The sequence below is a fragment of the Tupaia chinensis genome, unplaced genomic scaffold (genome assembly GCF_000334495.1).
Source record: "Tupaia chinensis unplaced genomic scaffold, TupChi_1.0 Scaffold000074_1, whole genome shotgun sequence".
NCBI lineage: Eukaryota > Metazoa > Chordata > Mammalia > Scandentia > Tupaiidae > Tupaia > Tupaia belangeri.
Window position 1 is genome coordinate 1,259,875 of NW_006159534.1, and position 19,756 is coordinate 1,279,630.

The following is a 19,756-nucleotide window of genomic DNA, read 5'->3' on the forward strand; positions in this document are numbered from 1 at the left end:
CTTTCCCTCTCTCTCTCTCTTTCTCTCTCTCTCTCTCTCTTTTTTTTATTTCCATAGATATCTCTCTCCAGAGAGAGGCAGAGAGAGAAGGTGAGAGGGGAGAGAGCACCTCCCAATGGAGCATAGTCATCTTTCAATCTTCTCTTCTCCACACTGAGATTTGAGTTATGCACTATACATGTCCAGTGTGTGTTTCAAGCCGCTGAGGTGAGACTTGAACCATGGGTCAGCATGTAGGATCCAGCTCCCTTAAATCACTAGGCTACAGGGCCATCCCCACTCCCTCAATTTTTTTTAGGAGTTTTATAGTTTTAGATCTTACATTTAAGTCTTTAATCCATTTTGAGTTGATTCTTGTATAATGGGTGAAATAAGAATTCATTTTCAGTCTTCTGTATTTGAATATCTAGTTTCCTCAACATCATTTATTGAAATGACTATCCTTATCCGCTTGTGTGTTCTTGAAACCTTCATGAAAAATCAATTGGCTATTGATGTGTAGGTTTGTTTCTGGGCTTTATTTCCTATTCCATCGATCTGTGTGTCTGTTTTTACGCCAGTACCATGCTGTTTTGATTACTACATTGTAATAATATATTTTGAAATCAATAGTATGATGACTCCAGCTTTGTTTGTTTTGGCCAAAATAATTTTGGCTACTAAGGGTATTTTGTTATTTCCATGTAAATTTAGATTTTTATTTTCTATTCCTATGAATAATTACATTGGCATTTTGTTTTGTTTTGTTTTGTTTTGTTTTAGACAAATTTTTGCTATAGGTTGCATGCATTTGCCATAGAGACACAGAGCGAAAAAGAAAGCAAGAAATCATCCCCCAGGGGGATGACCATGCCACAGTCCCTTCTCCTCCACTCTTCTTCTGGAATTTTAGGCATGTACACATGTACCTGGTATGAGTCTCAAGCTGCCGGGTCTGGAAATTGAACCATGGTTAGCCATGTGGCTACCAACTCCTTAACCACTATGATGCTTGCTGGCCCCTACATTGGCATTTTAATTGGCATTGCATTGGATTTGCCATTGGGTACATGCACTCACTGGACAGAGATAGAAAGTGAGAAATCACCCCCTAGGGGTAATGGCCACACTGCAGCCCCTTCTCTTCCACTCTCCCCTTGGGACTCTGGGCACACACACACACACATGCACCTGGTGTAGTTTTCAAGCTACTGGGCCTAGGTCTTGAACAGCAGTAGGTCATGTGGAAGTTTAGCACCCCAGCTACTACGCCACCTACTGGCCCCAATATGGATATTTTAATAATAATTATTTTTTCCATTTTATTAAGACCAGGATATCTTTCCATTTATTTGTATCATCCTCAGTTTCTGAGATACCAGAGACAGTGTGGGAGAAGGATGGGCAATGGCAAAGGGTGAGAAATAGGGGAGAAAAAAATATATATATATTCAAGAAACAAGAAATGGAAAATTATTTGTTGACAATAGCATTTGTTAAGAATTTTGCATCCATACACAGTATTCTTTTCTGTTATGTCTTTGTCTGATCTTATATTGGGGTGATACTGGCCTCATGAGATGAACTGGGAAATATTTCCTCCTCCTCTATTTTTTGAAAGACTTTATGTGGGGACCAGCAGTTGATGTAATGGCTATGTCGCTGGACTCCCATGTAGTTGATCACGGTTTGAGTCCTGGCCTCGGTGGCTTAAACTCACGCCGGGCACATGTGTGTGCGTGCTCAAGATCCCAAGAGGAGAATGGAGGAGAAGGGATTGCGGTGTGGCCATCTCCCCTTGGGGGTGATTTCTTGCTTTCTGTCTCTCTGTCTCTCTGTCTTTCTGGTGAGCGTTCAGGCCAAACCTCTCTAAAAGAAAAAGAAGAAGAAAAAGAAGAAAAAAAAGACTGTGTGAAGAATTAGTATTAATTAATGTTTGACTCTTCAAAAGAGTCAATGGTGAAATCAACACAATTCTAGCACAAAGAATCTAGAAAAAAATAGACAACATGGGTAAATCTTAAACAATAGATAGCAAGTAGATCTGTAACAGTACTGATTTAATCTCTTCATTTGTTATCGACCCATTAATGTTTTCTACTTCTTCTTGAGTTAGTTTTGGGGACTTTCGTGTGTGTGTTTTTCTAGGAATTTGACAATTTTTTAAAAAAGAATTATTTATTTAATTTTATTTATTTTTATTTTACCAGAGGAAGATAGACATAGAGAGAGAAGGAAAGTGAGAAAGCAAGCCACCAGATCCAGGACTTGAGCTGTGGTCGGCCATGTGGGAGTGTCCAGCACCTTAACCACGATACCACCTGCTGGTCTCCTTAGTATTTAATTTAAGTAATTTAATTTGTTGGAAAAATTACTAATATTAGGTGTCCGGGAAAATCCTGACATGTTTTTCTATGGAAAAATGCATCATGACTTTCCTGACAACCCAGTAGTGTTCCTTTATGATCCTTTTAATTTCTGAAAGGGCAATACTAGTGTCCTCTCTCCTGTTTTCAGTCCTAGTAATGTGAGCCTTTTATTTTTCTCAGTCAGTCTTGTTAATGTTGTTATCTTTTGAAAGAATTATCTTTTGAAGTCATTGATTTTCTTTATTTTTTTGTTCTCTATTGTTTTAATTTCTACTATAGTAATTATTACTCTCTTCCTTTCACTTTCTTTATATTTAGTTTACTCTTTTTTCCCATAGACTTAAGGCAGACTGTTAGGTCATTTATTTCAGACCTTTCATAATACGGATGACCTTCCATTATCTATGGGTTCCACATCCACAGATCCAGCAACCACAGTTTTAAGCCACCGGGTCCGGGACACGAACCGCGGTCGACTACGTGGGAGTCCAGCGACATAGCCATTACGCTAACTGCTGGTTCCCGCCATATCTATTTTTTAAGCTTCACTAATTTCTACTAGATTGTTCTATTGCTTTTTTTTCCCCTGAAGAACTGTTTATTTAATTGTATGTATTTTTTAAAAGAACCATTTTATTTAAATGCATTTATTTATTTTTTAAATTTACCAAAGAACAGAGCAAGAGGGAGAGAGAAGGAAGGTGAGAAAGCAAACCTCCAGGTCCAGGATTTGAACCGTGGTCGGCCATGTGGGAGCCCAGCACCCTTAACCACATGCCACCTGCTGGCCCCTGCTGTATTGTTTTCAACAATTCCCTGAGGCATATGTTTCTCTCATGTAATTCTGGATCCTTGGAAGGAATAATTCCTGGGATGAGTATTTTATATTTGTTTTGATCCCAAGGGACCTCTTCCTAGCTGTCTTTTTCTTTGGGTGTTTCCTGCAAACTACTTGGCCTACAGTTTAGCCTCTATCTTGAATCTCCACTGAATTGCATTTCACTGAACTTCCACTCTTCTTTTTTTTTTTTTTTTTTGGAGAGGTTTTTGCTAGAGGGCGTGTGCATTCGCCAGAAAGACAGAGAGAGACAGAGAGATAGAAAGCAAGAAATCACCCCCCCAGGGGGGATGGCCACACTACAATCCCTTCTCCTCCATTCTCCTCTCGGGATCTTGGGCACGCACACACACGTGCCCGGCGTGAGTTTAAGCCACTGGGTCTGGGACTCCAACTGTGGTTGGCTACATGGGAGTTCATCGACATAGCCATTATGCTAACTACTGGTCCCAACTTCCACTGTTCTTGAGAACATCCTTAGACTTGAACTTCTCTAGGCTCTGTTGCAGCGAAGTTAGTTCATTTGAGATGAGATTAGGAGCTATCTATTTTCTCAGCTTCTCCTCCTAGGCAAAATTTCCGAGCCAGGGTTCTGAAATTGAGGATGGGAACAATGGCAGGCTTCTCTAAATGACACTCACATGTAGGGACTAAGCACTCTTTGGAGGGGAGGGTAGCAGCCTGAGGTACACTTGGATTGCCTTTCTTGGAGTGGAACCACTACCTTCCAGATCCCCAGTATTCTCAGCATTCTCCAAGATGGAGTCTCCATTCTGTTAAGTAGTGGCTGGGTGGATGAAGGGACCCCACACCTCATGACTGCATTGCTCAGTACCTAGAATCAGCAACAGATAGCTAGGGGCTGGATAAGAAGCTGATATCCTGTGCCTCCTGGAAGAAAGCCATCCAACTGGGAACTGGAGAAAGAGAGAACCCTGTGTTCTTGGCTGCAGCAGTCTAGACTGAAGTGTCTGTTTCACTGAGCTGAGGAAGACAGAAATCAGTTTTGGTTCACATACCATATTCTTGCCTGTCTTACTGAATGTTCTTACATTTTCTTGAATAGATGTTTTTGCAGTTTCTGTTTGTTCTTAGGACCATTTTAGAGACTCTAAGTAGCTTATTTGAAAAAAAAAAAAATTCCACCAATTTTACCAGAGTAGGCCAGCCTTGCTCTTTACATCATCATACTAGTAGTTGATCACTGAGAGAATTTTAACATTTATTCTTTTGGTATATGAGAAGAACCTACTAGGCTAGAAGTGAATGTAAAGGGTGTGTAAGTTTATGGTAGAGAACAACCATTGAGGGAAAGATCTACCTTGTCTGAAGTGCATCCTGTCAGTTGCTATCAAAAGTTTGGAAAGCTATGTCAGTGAGTAAGCCATCGTGCCAGATATTTCAGGGCTTTTGCTCACCTTTCCCTGAGTTCTCAAAGAGTCATCGACACTTAAGCTTATTATTCCAAACTAAATAAAACCCTTTCTTTTAACTGATAGTTACTTTTATACTCTAAGCAAGTTGCATATATTTATTTTACTTTATTTTTTCCTTCAGGGTACTCCAAGCCAATATATTTAGCATGATTCAACAATGGCTTTTGAAGATGGGCAATGAAATTAATAATGGTAACATTGAACTTCAGCACCACGTATGTACTTGTAAGGATTTGTGAGGTTATTTTTTGCCTCGTCTGAGAGTTTTTTCAAGGAGAAACCAGGTCCTACCTATTCAATTGAAGCATGAGGGTGGGAGGATACAATGAAAAATCATATAATGATTATACACATTATTTTCAATGTGTTTTTATATGCAGAGTGTTCCTGCCTCTGGAATGTGGTTCTGGAACTAGTCAATTATCTTTACTCTGTTCTCAATATCTTAGTCTATTTATGCTATTATAATAATATCTGAGACTGGGTAAGTGATAAACAATAGAAGCTCATTTGACTTACAGTTCTAGGGTTGGGAAGTTCAAGAGGAAGGTACTCATATCTGGCAAGGGTCTTCATGCTGCAGCATCCCACAGTAGAAGGCAGAAAAAGACCTGAGCACAGGAGATAGAGAAAAAGAAGCAAAATTGCTCCTTTTTTAAAAAAATCAGGAATGAATTTCTATGATAACTAACCCACTTCTGTCATAAGGCAGAATAGTAGAGCTCTCGGGACCAGCAGTTACTATAATGGCTATGTCGCTGGACTCCCATGTAGTCGATTGTGGTTTGAGTCCCGGACTCGGTGGCTGAAACTCATGCTGGGTGCATGTGCATGCGTACCCAAGATCCTAACAGGAGAAAGGAGGAGAAGGGATTGCTGCGTGGCCATCCCTCCTGGGGGGTGATTTTTCACTTTCTATCTCTCTGTCTCTGTCTTTCTGGCAAGCGCACACACCCTATAGCAAAAACCTCTCCAAAAAAAAAAAGAAAGAAAGAAAAAGAAAAAAAAAAGAATACTAGAGCCCTCATGACCTAATCACCTCTTAAAGGTCCCACTTCTGAACACTGTTCCATTGGATGTTAAATTTGGAACACATGAATTTTGGGGGACACATTCAAATAATAAAACTTAGTATACTGATTTATTTTTCCTCATTTGCATTAATCTGGATGTGAGCATTTTAATGATTTATGAGGGATTAAGTTTCTGCCATTTATTCATCCCCTGACTGGCTAATGGGGTGGCAGAGACATGTTATTAGGAAGAAAGAGAAGATGGCACAGTAGTTTTGACCTGTAATGACCAGAACAAATACAATATTTTGCAATTATGAAGAGCTAAACTTGTGAACTTCTTAACCAGTACAACATGAAATAATCATTTCTAAAAGATGTTTTAGTTTACTACATGGACTCTCTTCCTAGTCATTTATAACCTAAATTTATGCAAGAATATTTTATTATAAATAAACTTTATATGCAAATATTTATATTACCAAATTGATGAAGTGAATTTAATTAATTTAATATTGCTTAAATTGGGAATTTGAAAGGCAGAGACATCTTGTTACATGGTAATTCCATTAATGAAATGTTACATTATGTTATAGTTCTTTAGCAAATTCTAATATACAAATACCAAAAGTTGAGGAGCAAACAGTTTAAGGCTAGAAGTATAGATGAAGGGAATTCCCAGATTTGAGAAAAATTCCTGTGACTTGGAGGACAACCGAAATATAAAAGAAAAAGGATATCAGTATACCTATCATACTAGGATTTAGTTAAGTATTTGTTGAATGAAGTTAGGAAGAATATTCCAGCACTATTGGTATCTATTTATGGTATGGTTATATTAACCCATTCTTTGGCAAAGTACTCAATTTGCCATTAGGGATTCATCTCCATGGAATCATATATTCAGTTTTTATATTGCAAAATTCAATTTTCATAATATGGACTTATTTAGAAGATGCCTTTGTATGCCTCTTTTTCTGGTTTTTTTTTTTTTTTTTTTTGAGAGGTTTTTGTTATAGGGTGCATACGCTTGCCAGAGAGGCAGTGACAGACAGAGAGACAGAAAGCGAGAAATCACCCCCCAGGGGGCATGGCCACGCCGCAATCCCTTCTCTTCCATTCTCCTCTCAGGATCTTGGGCACACACGCACACGTGCCTGGCATGAGTTTTAAGCCACCAGGTCTGAGACTTGAACCACGGTCGACTACACGGGAGTCCAGAGACAGCCATTACGCTAACTGCTGGTCCCTGTATGCCTCTTTTATATCTCTATTGTACCACAACATTAGACTGGCTTTCATAGCACAGTTGTTATGCTCTGTGCAGAGGAAGCTGGATTCCACATGGCTGACCGGGATTAGAGTCTGACCCCAGCCACTTACACACCGGGACATGCATGTGCCCAGGATCCTGACAAGATGGATAATTTTAGGGAGGATTGTGGTGTTATCAGACTGTACTGGAGTTTCTCTCTTTCTCTCTCTCTCTTGTGAATGTGCCTCTGACATAATAAAAGGTAAACATATAAACAAAACCTCCCCACCATTTTGTGATAATATAAATAATCTGTGCAGAAAACCTGCAAGATTATAAACTCTTTGAAGACTGTGCTTATCCACATTAACTAGTACAAGTATTTAAAAACTGAAGTTTGTCCTTTTTTTTTTAACCCACCATTCATTTTTCTTTATGGTTGTCTTGGAGGAGCCCCAAATCTGAGAGGGCTTGCCTATAATGTTTACTGATTACAAAAGAATACACCCAAGGTCCAGCAGGGGAAGACATGAGTTGGATTACCTAGGAGAGGATGCTGTCCTGGTAGCTGGGCAGAGACTGGGCCATTATGAGCATAGGCTCAGGTTACATACAGTAAGAACAAAGCATCACTCACAAATCAATGAAAGATTAGTGCAGATTCCATGAGTGACAAAGACAGAGAGAGAGAAAAACAGAGACAGGTACTCCCAACAGCTCTTCACTCCTTGATCCAGCCCTAGCTTCAGCTAGCCGCGGATCATGGACCTGTGTGTGCCTGCTGTGTTGAGCACAGTCTCTGGACATGAACCTGGAACTTTCCCACGTGGTTCAGCCTTGCAGAGCATTGTGTTACTGCTGCACCACTGTCTGGTTCCTCAAAAATTTCATTTCTGGGACCCAGTCTGAGCTAACACTGTAATGCAAGTGTTCTCAAACTCCTCTCTCCACAGTGCTCTTTGAATTTCAGTATACTCATTCCTAAGCCAAAAGAAATACTTACAGTTTTTTAAGTAGGTATGTTCTTTTTTATTCTTTCTCTGTTTCTGTCACTCATGGAAGAATTAAATAAACTTTAAAAAGAAAACTTTTTATTTTTGGAGAGGATTTTTTTTTTTTTTTTTTTTTTTTTTTTTTTTTTGGGGTGTGCCAGACAGACAGAGAGAGACAGAGAGACAGAAAGCGAGAAATCACCCCCCAGGGGGGATGGCCGTACTGAAATCTCTTCTCCTCCATTCTCTTCTCAGGATCTTGGGCACGCACACACACGTGCCCTGTGTGAGTTTAAGCCACCGGGTCCAGGACTCGAAACACGATCGACTATGTGGGAGTCCAGCAACATAGCCATTATGCTAACTGCTGGTCCCAAAAAGAAAACTTTTATGAAATGCAAATATCACACACACCATACTCTTCAAATGCCTTACCTACTTTCTCTGGTGAATTCCTAAATATTTAATGTCCTAACAATCTAATAATTGTTTGGAAAAGTAATACACATACAGTGAAAGAAAAAAATCCTTTATTTTAGTCTCATTAAATAAAAATTATTGATGGGGACCAGCAGTTAGCGTAATGGCTATGTTGCTGAACTCCCATGTAGTCGACCGCAGTTCAAGTCCTGGACCCGGTGGCTTAAATTCACACGGGGCGTAAGTGCATGTGCACCCAAGATCCCGAAAGGAGAATGGAGAAGAAGGGATTGTGGCATGGCCATCCTCCCTAAGGGGTGATTTCTTGCTTTCTGTCTCTCTGGCTAGCACACACACCATATAGCAAAAACCTCTCCAAAAAAAAAATTACTGATGGTATATGTATTTAATTACAGCTCATCTAACTTTGGAAGCAGAGTATACCTTGCCAAAAGAATTTCCCATTCCACATTCATTTTCACATCATACTTGTCTTTATCACACAACTACCAATCAAACTTAGTTGGAAAAGCTACAGTGTAATCAAAAGTGACATAATCTATCAAATGTTGACATTGTGAACTATGTTAAGTTCATGCTATGTCTAACAGAGGTCACATATAACTGTTCTTTCTTAAAATCCATGGTTTCCTGTGTAAGCTGCAGTCTTAAAATGCCTTCTTGCATGTGGAAATGTCAGTTTTAATGAGTTAATAACCTTGACCAAGCTAAAGAAGAGTGTAGTTTTGTTAGTACAGTGTATAAAAAAAATAAGGGCATACTAGCTCAGTAGTGATTATCTAATTTCAGTAAGAATGGTAATTGTTAAAAAGTTGGACATAGGGGCTGGTGGGTGGTGTGGTGGTGAAGGTGCTGGACTCCCAGTGGCCGACTGTGGTTCCAGCCCTGGACCTGGTGGCTTGTTTTCTCACTTGCCCCTTCTCTATCTCTCTCTCTGTGTCTCCTTGGTCAAATTAAAAAATAAATAATAATAACAAAATTAAATAAATAAATAATTTTTAAAAAGAAACAATTTATAAAAAGTTGGACATAGGTCTAATTATTTCTATTTGTAAATTTGATACAGTTTTCCCTGTTAATTTTAAATAGGTCATTTGTATTATAATAATTTTTTAACAGATGGATGAATTGCATATATCTATGATCCAGTGGATGGTAAATTTGCTGATTATAATGATACCTGACTTTCCTGACCAAGACACTTTCCTAACTTTGGAAGAGGAAAGTGCTGAAAAGAAAGAGCTAAGAGTTGCACAATTAGAGCTAGATGCAATTGCACTGGCAAGAAAGCTGTCCCAATACTCCACCTATTTGAGCAGGTAAAACTATTTTATTGCCACCCGTTGGAGGATTAAAGTGACAGAGAAGAGAAGGGCAATGAAACACTAGCTATAAGTTTATTTTAAAACTTGAAAGAAATGCTAGTTCAGTTTTCCAACTAGCTTCAACACGGCTCAGTTGGAATATGAGATTTTGGTGTTTTCCCTATGGCTTTAGAATTCTTTTGCAAACAATGTAGCATAGGTAGGATGGGGAGTATGTATTTGTGGGACTAAGAATGAGTAAATTAAATCAAAACACCCGCTAACTTGCATAAATAAGATACATCCTGCCACTTTTTTTTTTTTTATTAATTGCCAGGGGGCACATGTATTTACCAGAGAGAGGGCGATAGAGGGAGAAGAGAGAAAGCACCCTTCAATGGGGTGTTGTCATGCCACAGTCCCTTCTCCCTTATTTCTCCATCCTGTTGGGATTTGGGGAATGCATGCACATGTGCCCAGCATGCTTTTCCAGGACTCAAATACAGTCATGTTGGATCAGGCTCCCTTAACCACTAGGGTATGGGTTGGCACCTGCATGTTTTAAAAAAGACAAGATCTTGCCAGGTCACAGTCCTCCCACCTCAGCCTCCCAGTTAGGACCACAAGCACGTACCACCACACCTGGCTCTTTTTAAGACAGGGCCTTGTTATGTTACCTAGGCCAGACTCAAGCTTATGATCTTCTTGCCTCAGGCTCCTGAGCTGCTGGATTACAGATCATATCACCATGGCTGGCCTTTAGGTTGGGCTGCGAGTTTAACCTTGGCCTCCTATGTGGTCCCAGCCTGATGAGCAGTGTCTTAGCAGAGCATGCCACCATGGCTGGGCCCAGCTTGTACTTTTGCTCAGATTAGACCAGGGAGAGGTGGGACATTTAAGAAGAAGCTGGTAGTTTCCTGTGCAATCCTTGCAAAGCTAAATGTATATTTTTAAGTGTTCCACTAAATGTCAACTAAAACATCTCTTCGAAACAAAACAACAACAACAAAAAAACCCTTATATTTGAAAAACTAGAAGATTCCCACTGAATAAAGATGAGTTCTGAAAATCATAATCTATTAACTAAGATGCAAACCATCACTGTGGTTATTTTACATTTAGGAGGTGGCTCTTACTCTAGCCAGTTTTTCCCTTAATTTCAATTCAGTGTTATCTATGATCAAGAAAAGTGAGAGGAATGAAGGGGAGGAAGAGAAAACAAGAGTAAGAGATTGAGAAAGACACATTATTCTCCTGGGTGATTCAGTAGCTGAATTACTGTGGTAAACTACTCTGTCTCTGGATTTTAGAAGAGAGCTTTTTTACACTTAGAGGAACCCGTTATAAATAGGTCATGCTACGTTTGTGCCTTTTCTTTTTCCAGTTGTTGCAAAGGGATAGTAACAGCAAAGGCTCTGAATAAGGCAGGTCACTTACAGAAACATCCTGCTGAGGAACTTCATGAGCTAGAGAAGATGAAGGTAATGACTCTGCATTCCCCTTTGTTAAGTTTTATTTATTTTCAGCAGATTTTTTACATGTTTAATTGATTTACAACAAACTATACATTTTTAAGTTATATAGTTTATGAGTCATAAAATATGCATATTATCCATAAAAATAATCACTACAGGAAAAATAGGAACATATCTAACACACACAAAGTTCTCTTTTACCCCTTTGTAATCTCTCCTTCCAGCCTCGTCCTGTCCCCAGGCAGTGTCTGTTCCACCTTCTAACACAAAAGATGTTTTTCTTTTTAAAAATTTATATAAATGGAATCATACAGAATGTACTGCTTTTTGTCTGATTTCTTTGACTAAGCATAATTATTTTGACATTCACCATATTGTTGCTTTTAGCAAAAGTTCATGCTCTTTTTGTGCTGATTAGTATTTTATTATATGGAAATACTCAATTCATCCATTCTTTGTTGATGGCATTTGAATTATTTCCAGTTGTGGGTTACAAGCATAGCTTCAAGGCATATCAATGTACAAATGTTTGAGTGTATATATACTCATTTCTCTTGGGTAAATACGTAGGAATAGAATGGCTTAGTCTTATAGTGTGTACATGTCTAATTATAAAACCAACCGTCAAACTGTCTTCTAAAGAGGTTAAGCCATTTTTACACTTTTGTCAGCAGTGTATGACAGTTTCAGTGGCTTCACACCCTTGCCAAGACTTGATATGGTTAGTCTTTTTAATTTTAGGTATTCTTTTTTTTTTTTTTTTTAGAGAGAGATTTTTGCTATAGGGTACATGTGCTTGCCAGAGAGACAGAAAGCCAGAACTCACCCTCCGGGAGGATGGCCACACCACAGTCTCTTCTCTTCCTTTCTCCTCTTGAGATTTTGGGCACACACACACGTGTCTGGCTTGAGTTTTAAGCCACAGGTCCAGTACTCAAAGAGCAGTCAACTATGTGGGAGTCTAGTAACTATCATGTCATCTGCTGATCCCAATTTTAGGTATTTTCATAAGTAGGTAGTAATATGTCATTGTAATCTTAAGATGCATTTCCTTAGTGGGACCAATGATATTGAGACTCTTTTCACGTGCTGATTTCTCATACCTTCTTTGTTGAGATATCTGTTCAAATCTTCGGCCCATTTATTATTGGTTTGTTTTCCCATTATTGAGTTTTTTTTAAATTTATTTTTTATTATCATCATAATCTTCTTTATATTACATTGGATTACATATAACTTTACAGTGTATTACATTGCTTTTTCAAAAGGGAATGCCATGCACGTCAGTCAATACAAAGACATTAATCTCCCCACTTCAACATTCAATATCTTTTCTATGTTTTCCCCAATCATTACCATTATTGAGTTTTGAGAGGTCTTCATATTTTCTGGATACCAAGTCTTTCATTAGATGATTAAAAAAATTATAGTCTGCCTAGACTATAAAAAATATTTGTCTTTCCTTCTCTTAACTGTGTTTCTTAAAGTTTATGTATTTATTTTTTCCATGAGAGAGATAGGTGGAAAGAGATGGAGAGATAAGAGTTCCTGCTGTGACCCACGCCCACCCTCAGCCAGTTCGAATCATGGCAATTTTCTGTTCTTTATTTAAATAGGTGTTCTCATTAAACTGTACATACTCTATGATCATCTATCTGTATGACAGATCTCACAGTTTTTAAATAGTATGTTAAAAAAATTATATATATAACATCTTTTTTGATTATTTCTTCTCATGAGAGAGAGAGACAGAGAGAGCTAGAAAGAGAGAGAAGCACACACACCCACAAACACATCTGACAGGATCTTCATGCTATGATTCACTCTAGTCTCCGCTGACCTGCATCATGGATATGCGTGTGTGTGCCTGGTGTGTTCTTGGAGGTCTCAGAATGCAATCCTAGGACCTTTCCTAACAGTTGTGTTACTGCTCTGCCACTTCCCAGTCCCTATATGACTCCTTACTGATAATTTTAAAAATCTCTAGGAGATAGGGACTTTTCTAGGAAAATATAAGTAAGTTACATTAACTCTTGGAAGAGAAAATTGGCCAATTTCCAAGTAAGAAATAGATTATTAGTTTAAAAAAAAGAAAGTATAAATTCTACCTGGACTCCACAGACAAGTGTTTTCATACTTTGAAAGAGCAGATAATCCCACACTATATATACAGTTAAGGGCACAGATAGTGATTTCAAAATTTTCCAGCTTATTTCATATAGCTAGCCAAGTTCTTTTAAAAATTCCAGTAAGTATAAGAGAATGAAACTTATAAGGATAAATGCTAAATTTAAATTTAAAACAGCAAATTTCATTCAGTAGAACATTTTAAAAATAAAACACCATGAACAATTAAAGTAGGGATACATGTCAGAGGAGTAAGAATATGTTACTATTTAGGCCAGCCCTGTGGCCTACTGGTTAAGGGAGCCAGATACCACATTGTCAGCTATGATTTGGATCCCTGCCCATGGCTTGAAAAATATGCTAGACATGTGTATGTGCATACCCCAAGTCTTGACAGATTAGAGAAATTGAAGAAGAGAGTTTATGGCATGACTCATCCCATGGGAAGAGTGCTTTCTCTCTCTGCCTCTCTCTGTCTCTCTCTGGTGAGCACACACACACATTCTGGCCATTAAAACAAAAACAGACTGTTTTACCATTTGAAAATGTTGTTACTATAGGTATGTTTCCCTTTTCATCTAGAAGTTGAATAGAATATCTCAGTTTGTCTACTGGTTCTAGAAGCCTTTAGAGGTATTCGTTAGGCTGATGTGCCTTTGAACTGAGCTGTTTCTTGGAGCTTGCAGCCCTTACTGTACATCCACAAATGTGCCCGTCTGGTCTGCCGCAACCAGCCCACCCCACAGGTGGTGAGAGTCCTAACTATGGCAGGCTGGCCTGGCAACAGATGATTGGGGAGACAACTCCATAATACTTTCAATCCTCATTTCCATAGAAGGGGATGGAGCTTTGTGTGGTGAGACCATTTTAGAATAAGGATTTCAAGACTCTGAAGGATACTTGCTATTAAAGTTAAGACCATAGCAATATTGGGAGGGGCCTTCCTAAGGTGTCTAGGGACCTGTATAAACACAGCCATATTGGGATATGTGTGTTGTGAAAACCTGTGCTGTGGGCCACTTACTGCCTCTTCTAACTGGGCCCTGACTGGAGGCCTATGGCCATCTCTTTGAGGACTTACATTTTCTACCACTGCTACTTAGGTCCTCTGGAATGCTCTCTTCCACTTAGTGACCCGTCACTAGTGATTTCACATAAGTAAACTGGGGAAGTGTTAGCAGGGGAGGCCGACAGTCTGCTCTCACACCTGAAATAAGACTAACTTATCCCATGTTTGAGCCTTTTTTCCTGACCAAATGCTTATGTCTCCCTGTCTAAGCCTGAGGCTGAGACCTTTAAAGAGTATATCAAACTAGTTTGTGGTAGGGGCTCAGCACTCTGCTACTCTGTTGAGTGCTTCAGTACTCTATTAAAAAATAGTTAGTTCAGCCTTCATTAGGGTTATCTTAATTTCAGATTCATCCTCATCCTTGACAGCCATCATCTCCTGATCTCCTAAACAATCTCTCTACTACATGGACCTTTATGACATCAGACTCAGAGATTCTTATGGCCTCATTCATATCCCATAAAGTGAAGACTAGAAGATGGTTATTCAGAAAGCCTTGTCCAATGTAGATATAAGCTTATGCTGTACAGCATGTGCCATCCCAGCCACGTTCTAGCACTTGAGGAACATCTTGCAGTCTTACTAGACTGATATTTGGATGATATAAATTATTGTTTCCTACTATCTAATGTCTCTTGGGTTACTTTACAGCAAAGGCAATTTGTATGATGCTGGACAAGGTTGTGAAGTGGGAGGCCTCACAAGTAAGCATCTTTTGGAGTTTGATCACTCTTATTCTACTTTTCTAGCTTAACAACTTAGATAAACTGCTTCTTCAAGAAGAGGTGGGGGTTATCTAGCTCCCTGAAGCCACTAAGCCAGTCTAGTATCTAATGACCCTCCTTACCTCTCACCTGATCCTGTCATATCTTGATCCAATCTAACCTCAGGAAGCTGAGCTACTGCAGCCCAGAGCAGCTGCTGAACAACTGAAAATTAATTTAGATAGGTACATTTTTTCAAATGTATTAGGTTAACCCTAGTAATCTAGGTAGATGTCTTTTTTCAAGTATACTTATTAAATTGGCCATCTCTGCTATTCCAGGCACCTAGAATTAGTCACTGACACTTTGGCAGATTATAATCTGTCTGCAGCTAACACCCTCTGTGTCATTCATTCCTGTCTCTGCCCTGTGTAATCTATCAAAACCATGCCATCTACCTTCGCTGCAGTAGCCTGTCACTAAAATACCACTGCCTGTTTCAGGATTTGTTCCTCCAAAAGGGATATAACTTTGAAGAGTGGTACTAAGGAACCCGCCTCTCATGGTGTTCCTGCAAGTAACTCGAGAACATTCAGCTGTCTTCACTCCTGGGAGGATCTGAGGATAATGTCTGGGGATACTGGATTCTTCTTCTTCTTCTTCTTCTTCTTCTTCTTCTTCTTCTTCTTCTTCTTCTTCTTCTTCTTCTTCTTCTTCTTCTTCTTCTTTTTTCTTTTACAGTTTTTGCTGTAGGGCACGTGTACTCAGTAAGGAGTGAGCGGGGGGAGGGAGAAAGTGAGAAATCACCCCTCATGTGTATGGCCATACTGCAGTCCCTTCTCCTTCATTCTTCTCTTGGGATTTTGGGCATGCATGCATGCACATGTGCCCAGCATGTCAAGCTGCTGGGTTCAGGACTTGAACAACAAAGTCAGTCATGTGGGATTCAACTGCCTATAGTTTCCTTATCTAAAACATAAGGATTTGGCTTTATTTCTAAAATATTTTTATATTGATATTTCATAATAATTCTACAATTAATAATAAGTCTCATCATGAGACAAATATAAGATTTATTGCTTCTTTATGGTTAACTTCAGGAGCCAAAAGTGAGTCCTTATTTCACTATATGAAAAAAATGTGTTTTCTGATAGTTAGAATGACCAGATCCTCCCTCCCAAAGATGTTTTGTAGTTCTCAATGCTTTCATTCACTCATGAGGACTAATGTATCTTTTAAACCTTGAAACCAGATCTTAGTAAAGTAAATAGAGTTTTTACTATTTTTTTTTTTTTGAGAGAGATTTTTGCTATGGGACGTGTATGCTTGCCAGAAAGAGAGTGAGACAGAGAGACAGAAAGTGAAATCACCTTTTGGGGAGATGGCCATGTCACAATTCCTTTTCCTTTGTTCTCTTCTTGGGATTTTGGGCACACATACACGCACGTGCCTGGCATGAGTTTTAAGCTGCCGAGTTCAAGATTCAAATTGCAGTTGACTACATGGGAGTCTAGTGACATAACTATTATACCATCTGCTGGTCCCAATATAGTTTTACTATTTACTTTGGATAGATGAGGCCTTCTATAGACCTCCCCTGTACCTCAATAAATGAGGGGGAATACCTCTCCAAAACTTTACTGGGGGCAGGTGGAGTAGCGGTTAAGAGCACAGACCACCTTGACTAGAATCGAAACATCATGTTTAACTGTTGGGTTGTCAGAAAAGTCACAGTGCATTTTTGCATAGAAAAACAGAAAAAAATAATACATCATGACTTTTCCGACATCCAATACATACTCGCATACAACCTTTAATAAGATATTTAACTGTTCTATGCCTCACTTTCCTCATCTCAGGAAAAATATGAGGATACTAATCATGTAAGTACCCAATATACGATCTTGACTGCAGAAAGAGCTGAGAAAAACAAAGAACTATAAAGAATCATAAAGACTTGAGAACAGAAGGAATGATAAAGGTGACTGAGTCCCAGATTGAGGATCAGATGAGTTAATGGGCGCAATGCTTAGAACAGCCTGGCATATAATTAAGTACGATGCAAGTGTGTGCTATTTCTATTATTAATACTGTGCAACCACAGTTGACCTGGTCACTTGTATAAAATTTGTTAGGACAGACCATTTAGGCATTAGTAAACCCAACAATCTTTTTGCACCTGGTGTTAGGACATTTCATTGCTATTTGTCATATTACAACTCCTACCCCAAACCCTGTCACTAAACGGTAGCACAATTTAAGTTTATGTTCACACTAAGTCTCCTCTGAAGGAATCTTTGAATTGAACTGATAAAAAGTTGATTGAATGGAGTTTTATTTGGAAGAACTGTACTGAGTAGCTCTTTAATAGGAGTGAGTGAATGAATAAGTTGGTGTAACCTGATTTTTTCCTCTACTTAGTAATTTTCTATTATATTTCCACAGAAGGAATGTTATGAGTGGATCCGCACATGCTCTTATCTCCTTTCTGACATGAAAGGTACAAAAATTAAGTTATTGACATATGAAGAAGCAGAGCAACTACTTGGAGAAGAGGTATTTACCACGTGTTAGCATTGGTCATTATTCAGTTTCTTCCTGTATTTGATGGATAAGATTCAACATCTTTTCTAATCATTATTCTGAATCTGCATTCATTAACTCTGTCAGAGGATAGTTTTGATTCTCAAAAAGAGCACTGGTAACTTGTTTTCCTTCAGAGGAGAAGTCATCCACCTAGGCATCTTTCCTCACTTATTTAGCAGATGATTTTGTATCTTCCCTGGGGATCCTTTCTCACTTTGTCTCCCCTCTCCCTCCCGCCCCCGCAAGAGCATACACCTTAGCAAATTTAAAATTACGGTATAGATTTAGAAATGTAAAATACCGCAGACATGATCTTTGCTGCACACCAGATCTGGGAAAACAGTTTGAAAACTGTCCAGAATCATAAAGACTTGAGAACAGAAAGGATTTTAGAAGTGGTTAAATTTGAGCCAGCAGATGATGTGTATGTTAAAGCAGCTGGATCCCACATAACCAGCCAATTGCATGGTTTAAATCCCAGAACTGGCAGCTTAAAGGACATGCCAGGCACGTGCACGCATGTGTATGTCCAAAATCCCAAGAAGAAGAAGGAACTGTGGCCCCCATGGAGGGCATTTTTTCACTTTCCCTCTCTGTCTCTCTCCAGCAAATGCACATGCTCTATAGCAAAAACAAACAAACAAAAAAAAAAACAAATTAAATTGATTTTAAAAAGTGATTGAATTCAGCCATGCATAAATCTTAATGTAACAACCACACTTGATCATATGCCTAAGTCTGAATATCTGAAGTGAAAAAGAACTATATGTAGAGATAGTCCACTTGCTTTCAGTGAGCAGTGAGTATTAGAACAGTATTCTTTTTTAGAGAGAGGTTTTTGCTGTAGGGTTTGTGTGCTCACCAGAGAGAGACAGAAAGACAGAAAGTGAGAACATCCCCCCGAGGATGGCCACACCACAATCCCTTCTTCTTCATTCTCTTCTTGGGATCTTGGGCATGTATGAATACACACCTGTCGTAAGTTTGAAGCCACTGGGTCTGGGACTCAAACTGTGGTTAGCTACGTGGGAGTCCAGCAACTTAACCACTATGCCATCTGCTGGTCCTAAGAACACTATTCTTGCTGTTGTACTAAATGTAATATGTCTCTTTATAGCTTTTTTTACACCCCGGTCCTAGATCAGTCTTTCTCACAAAGTTTATTTATCCATTTCTTCTGTGGGTGAGAGAGAAAGTGAGAGAGCACTTCCTATAGGATCTTGATGCTGTGATCCAACCCGAGCCTCAGTCAGCCCTTGATCATGGACAGACCTGATCTGGGAACTTCCCACATGGGATTGCCTCACGGGGCATGAAATTCTACCACTGCACCACTGTCTGGCCCCTCATTCAGTCATTTGGATTAATAAGAGCAAGGCTGATTTGTCTTCCATATTACAGTCTCTCTGCCAGGGAGAGACAGCAGAAGTGGGGAAGTAAGACAGCAAGCTGCCAGGTCCAGGTCTCAAACCAGGGTTGGCCATGTGGGAGTCCATTGCCCCAACCACTACACCACCTGCTGGCCCCACTGCAATATTTTAATTATCAAGGCCTTATAATATATTTTCATATCTAGTAACCTCCTCACTGGTCTTTTACAGGCATTTCAATGATATTCTTGTTTAATTTTCCTTCTATATATCTTTATTATTTTCGGTCCAGGTCTCAAACCAGGGTTGGCCATGTGGGAGTCCATTGCCCCAACCACTACACCACCTGCTGGCCCCACTGCAATATTTTAATTATCAAGGCCTTATAATATATTTTCATATCTAGTAACCTCCTCACTGGTCTTTTACAGGCATTTCAATGATATTCTTGTTTAATTTTCCTTCTATATATCTTTATTATTTTCTTTAAATAAAACATACATGGGAGTGGGGTGGGGGGGGATGGGGAGAAAGTGAAAAAGCAAGTTACCAGCTATGGGACTTGAACCATGGTTACCCATGTGGGAGTGTCCAGCACCTTAACCACCATGCCACCTGCTGGCCCTCTTCTATATATCTATAAAACATCTGATTTTTGAAAATTAAGATAATATTAAATTTATATATTCACTTAGAATAGTTATGTTTATGGTGTTGAATTGTCCTGTTCAAGAATATGGGATATAGGATGTCTACTTTTTTTAAAGTTTATTTAATTGTTTTCTTTATGAGAGAGAA

At 39.1% G+C, this 19,756-nt stretch overlaps 1 protein-coding gene across 2 annotated transcripts in view; it reads left to right on the forward strand.

Moving 5' to 3' along the window:
- AXDND1 (axonemal dynein light chain domain containing 1) overlaps positions 1 to 19,756 on the forward strand; it is a 132,705-nt gene that overhangs the window by 72,712 nt on the left and 40,237 nt on the right. For both annotated transcript variants that reach the window (XM_006142312.1, XM_006142311.1), the window contains exons 17-20: positions 4,744 to 4,837; positions 9,443 to 9,642; positions 11,012 to 11,108; positions 17,448 to 17,558. In XM_006142312.1, coding sequence (XP_006142374.1) covers positions 4,744 to 4,837; positions 9,443 to 9,642; positions 11,012 to 11,108; positions 17,448 to 17,558 — 502 coding nt within the window. The remainder of the gene's footprint in view (positions 1 to 4,743; positions 4,838 to 9,442; positions 9,643 to 11,011; positions 11,109 to 17,447; positions 17,559 to 19,756) is intronic.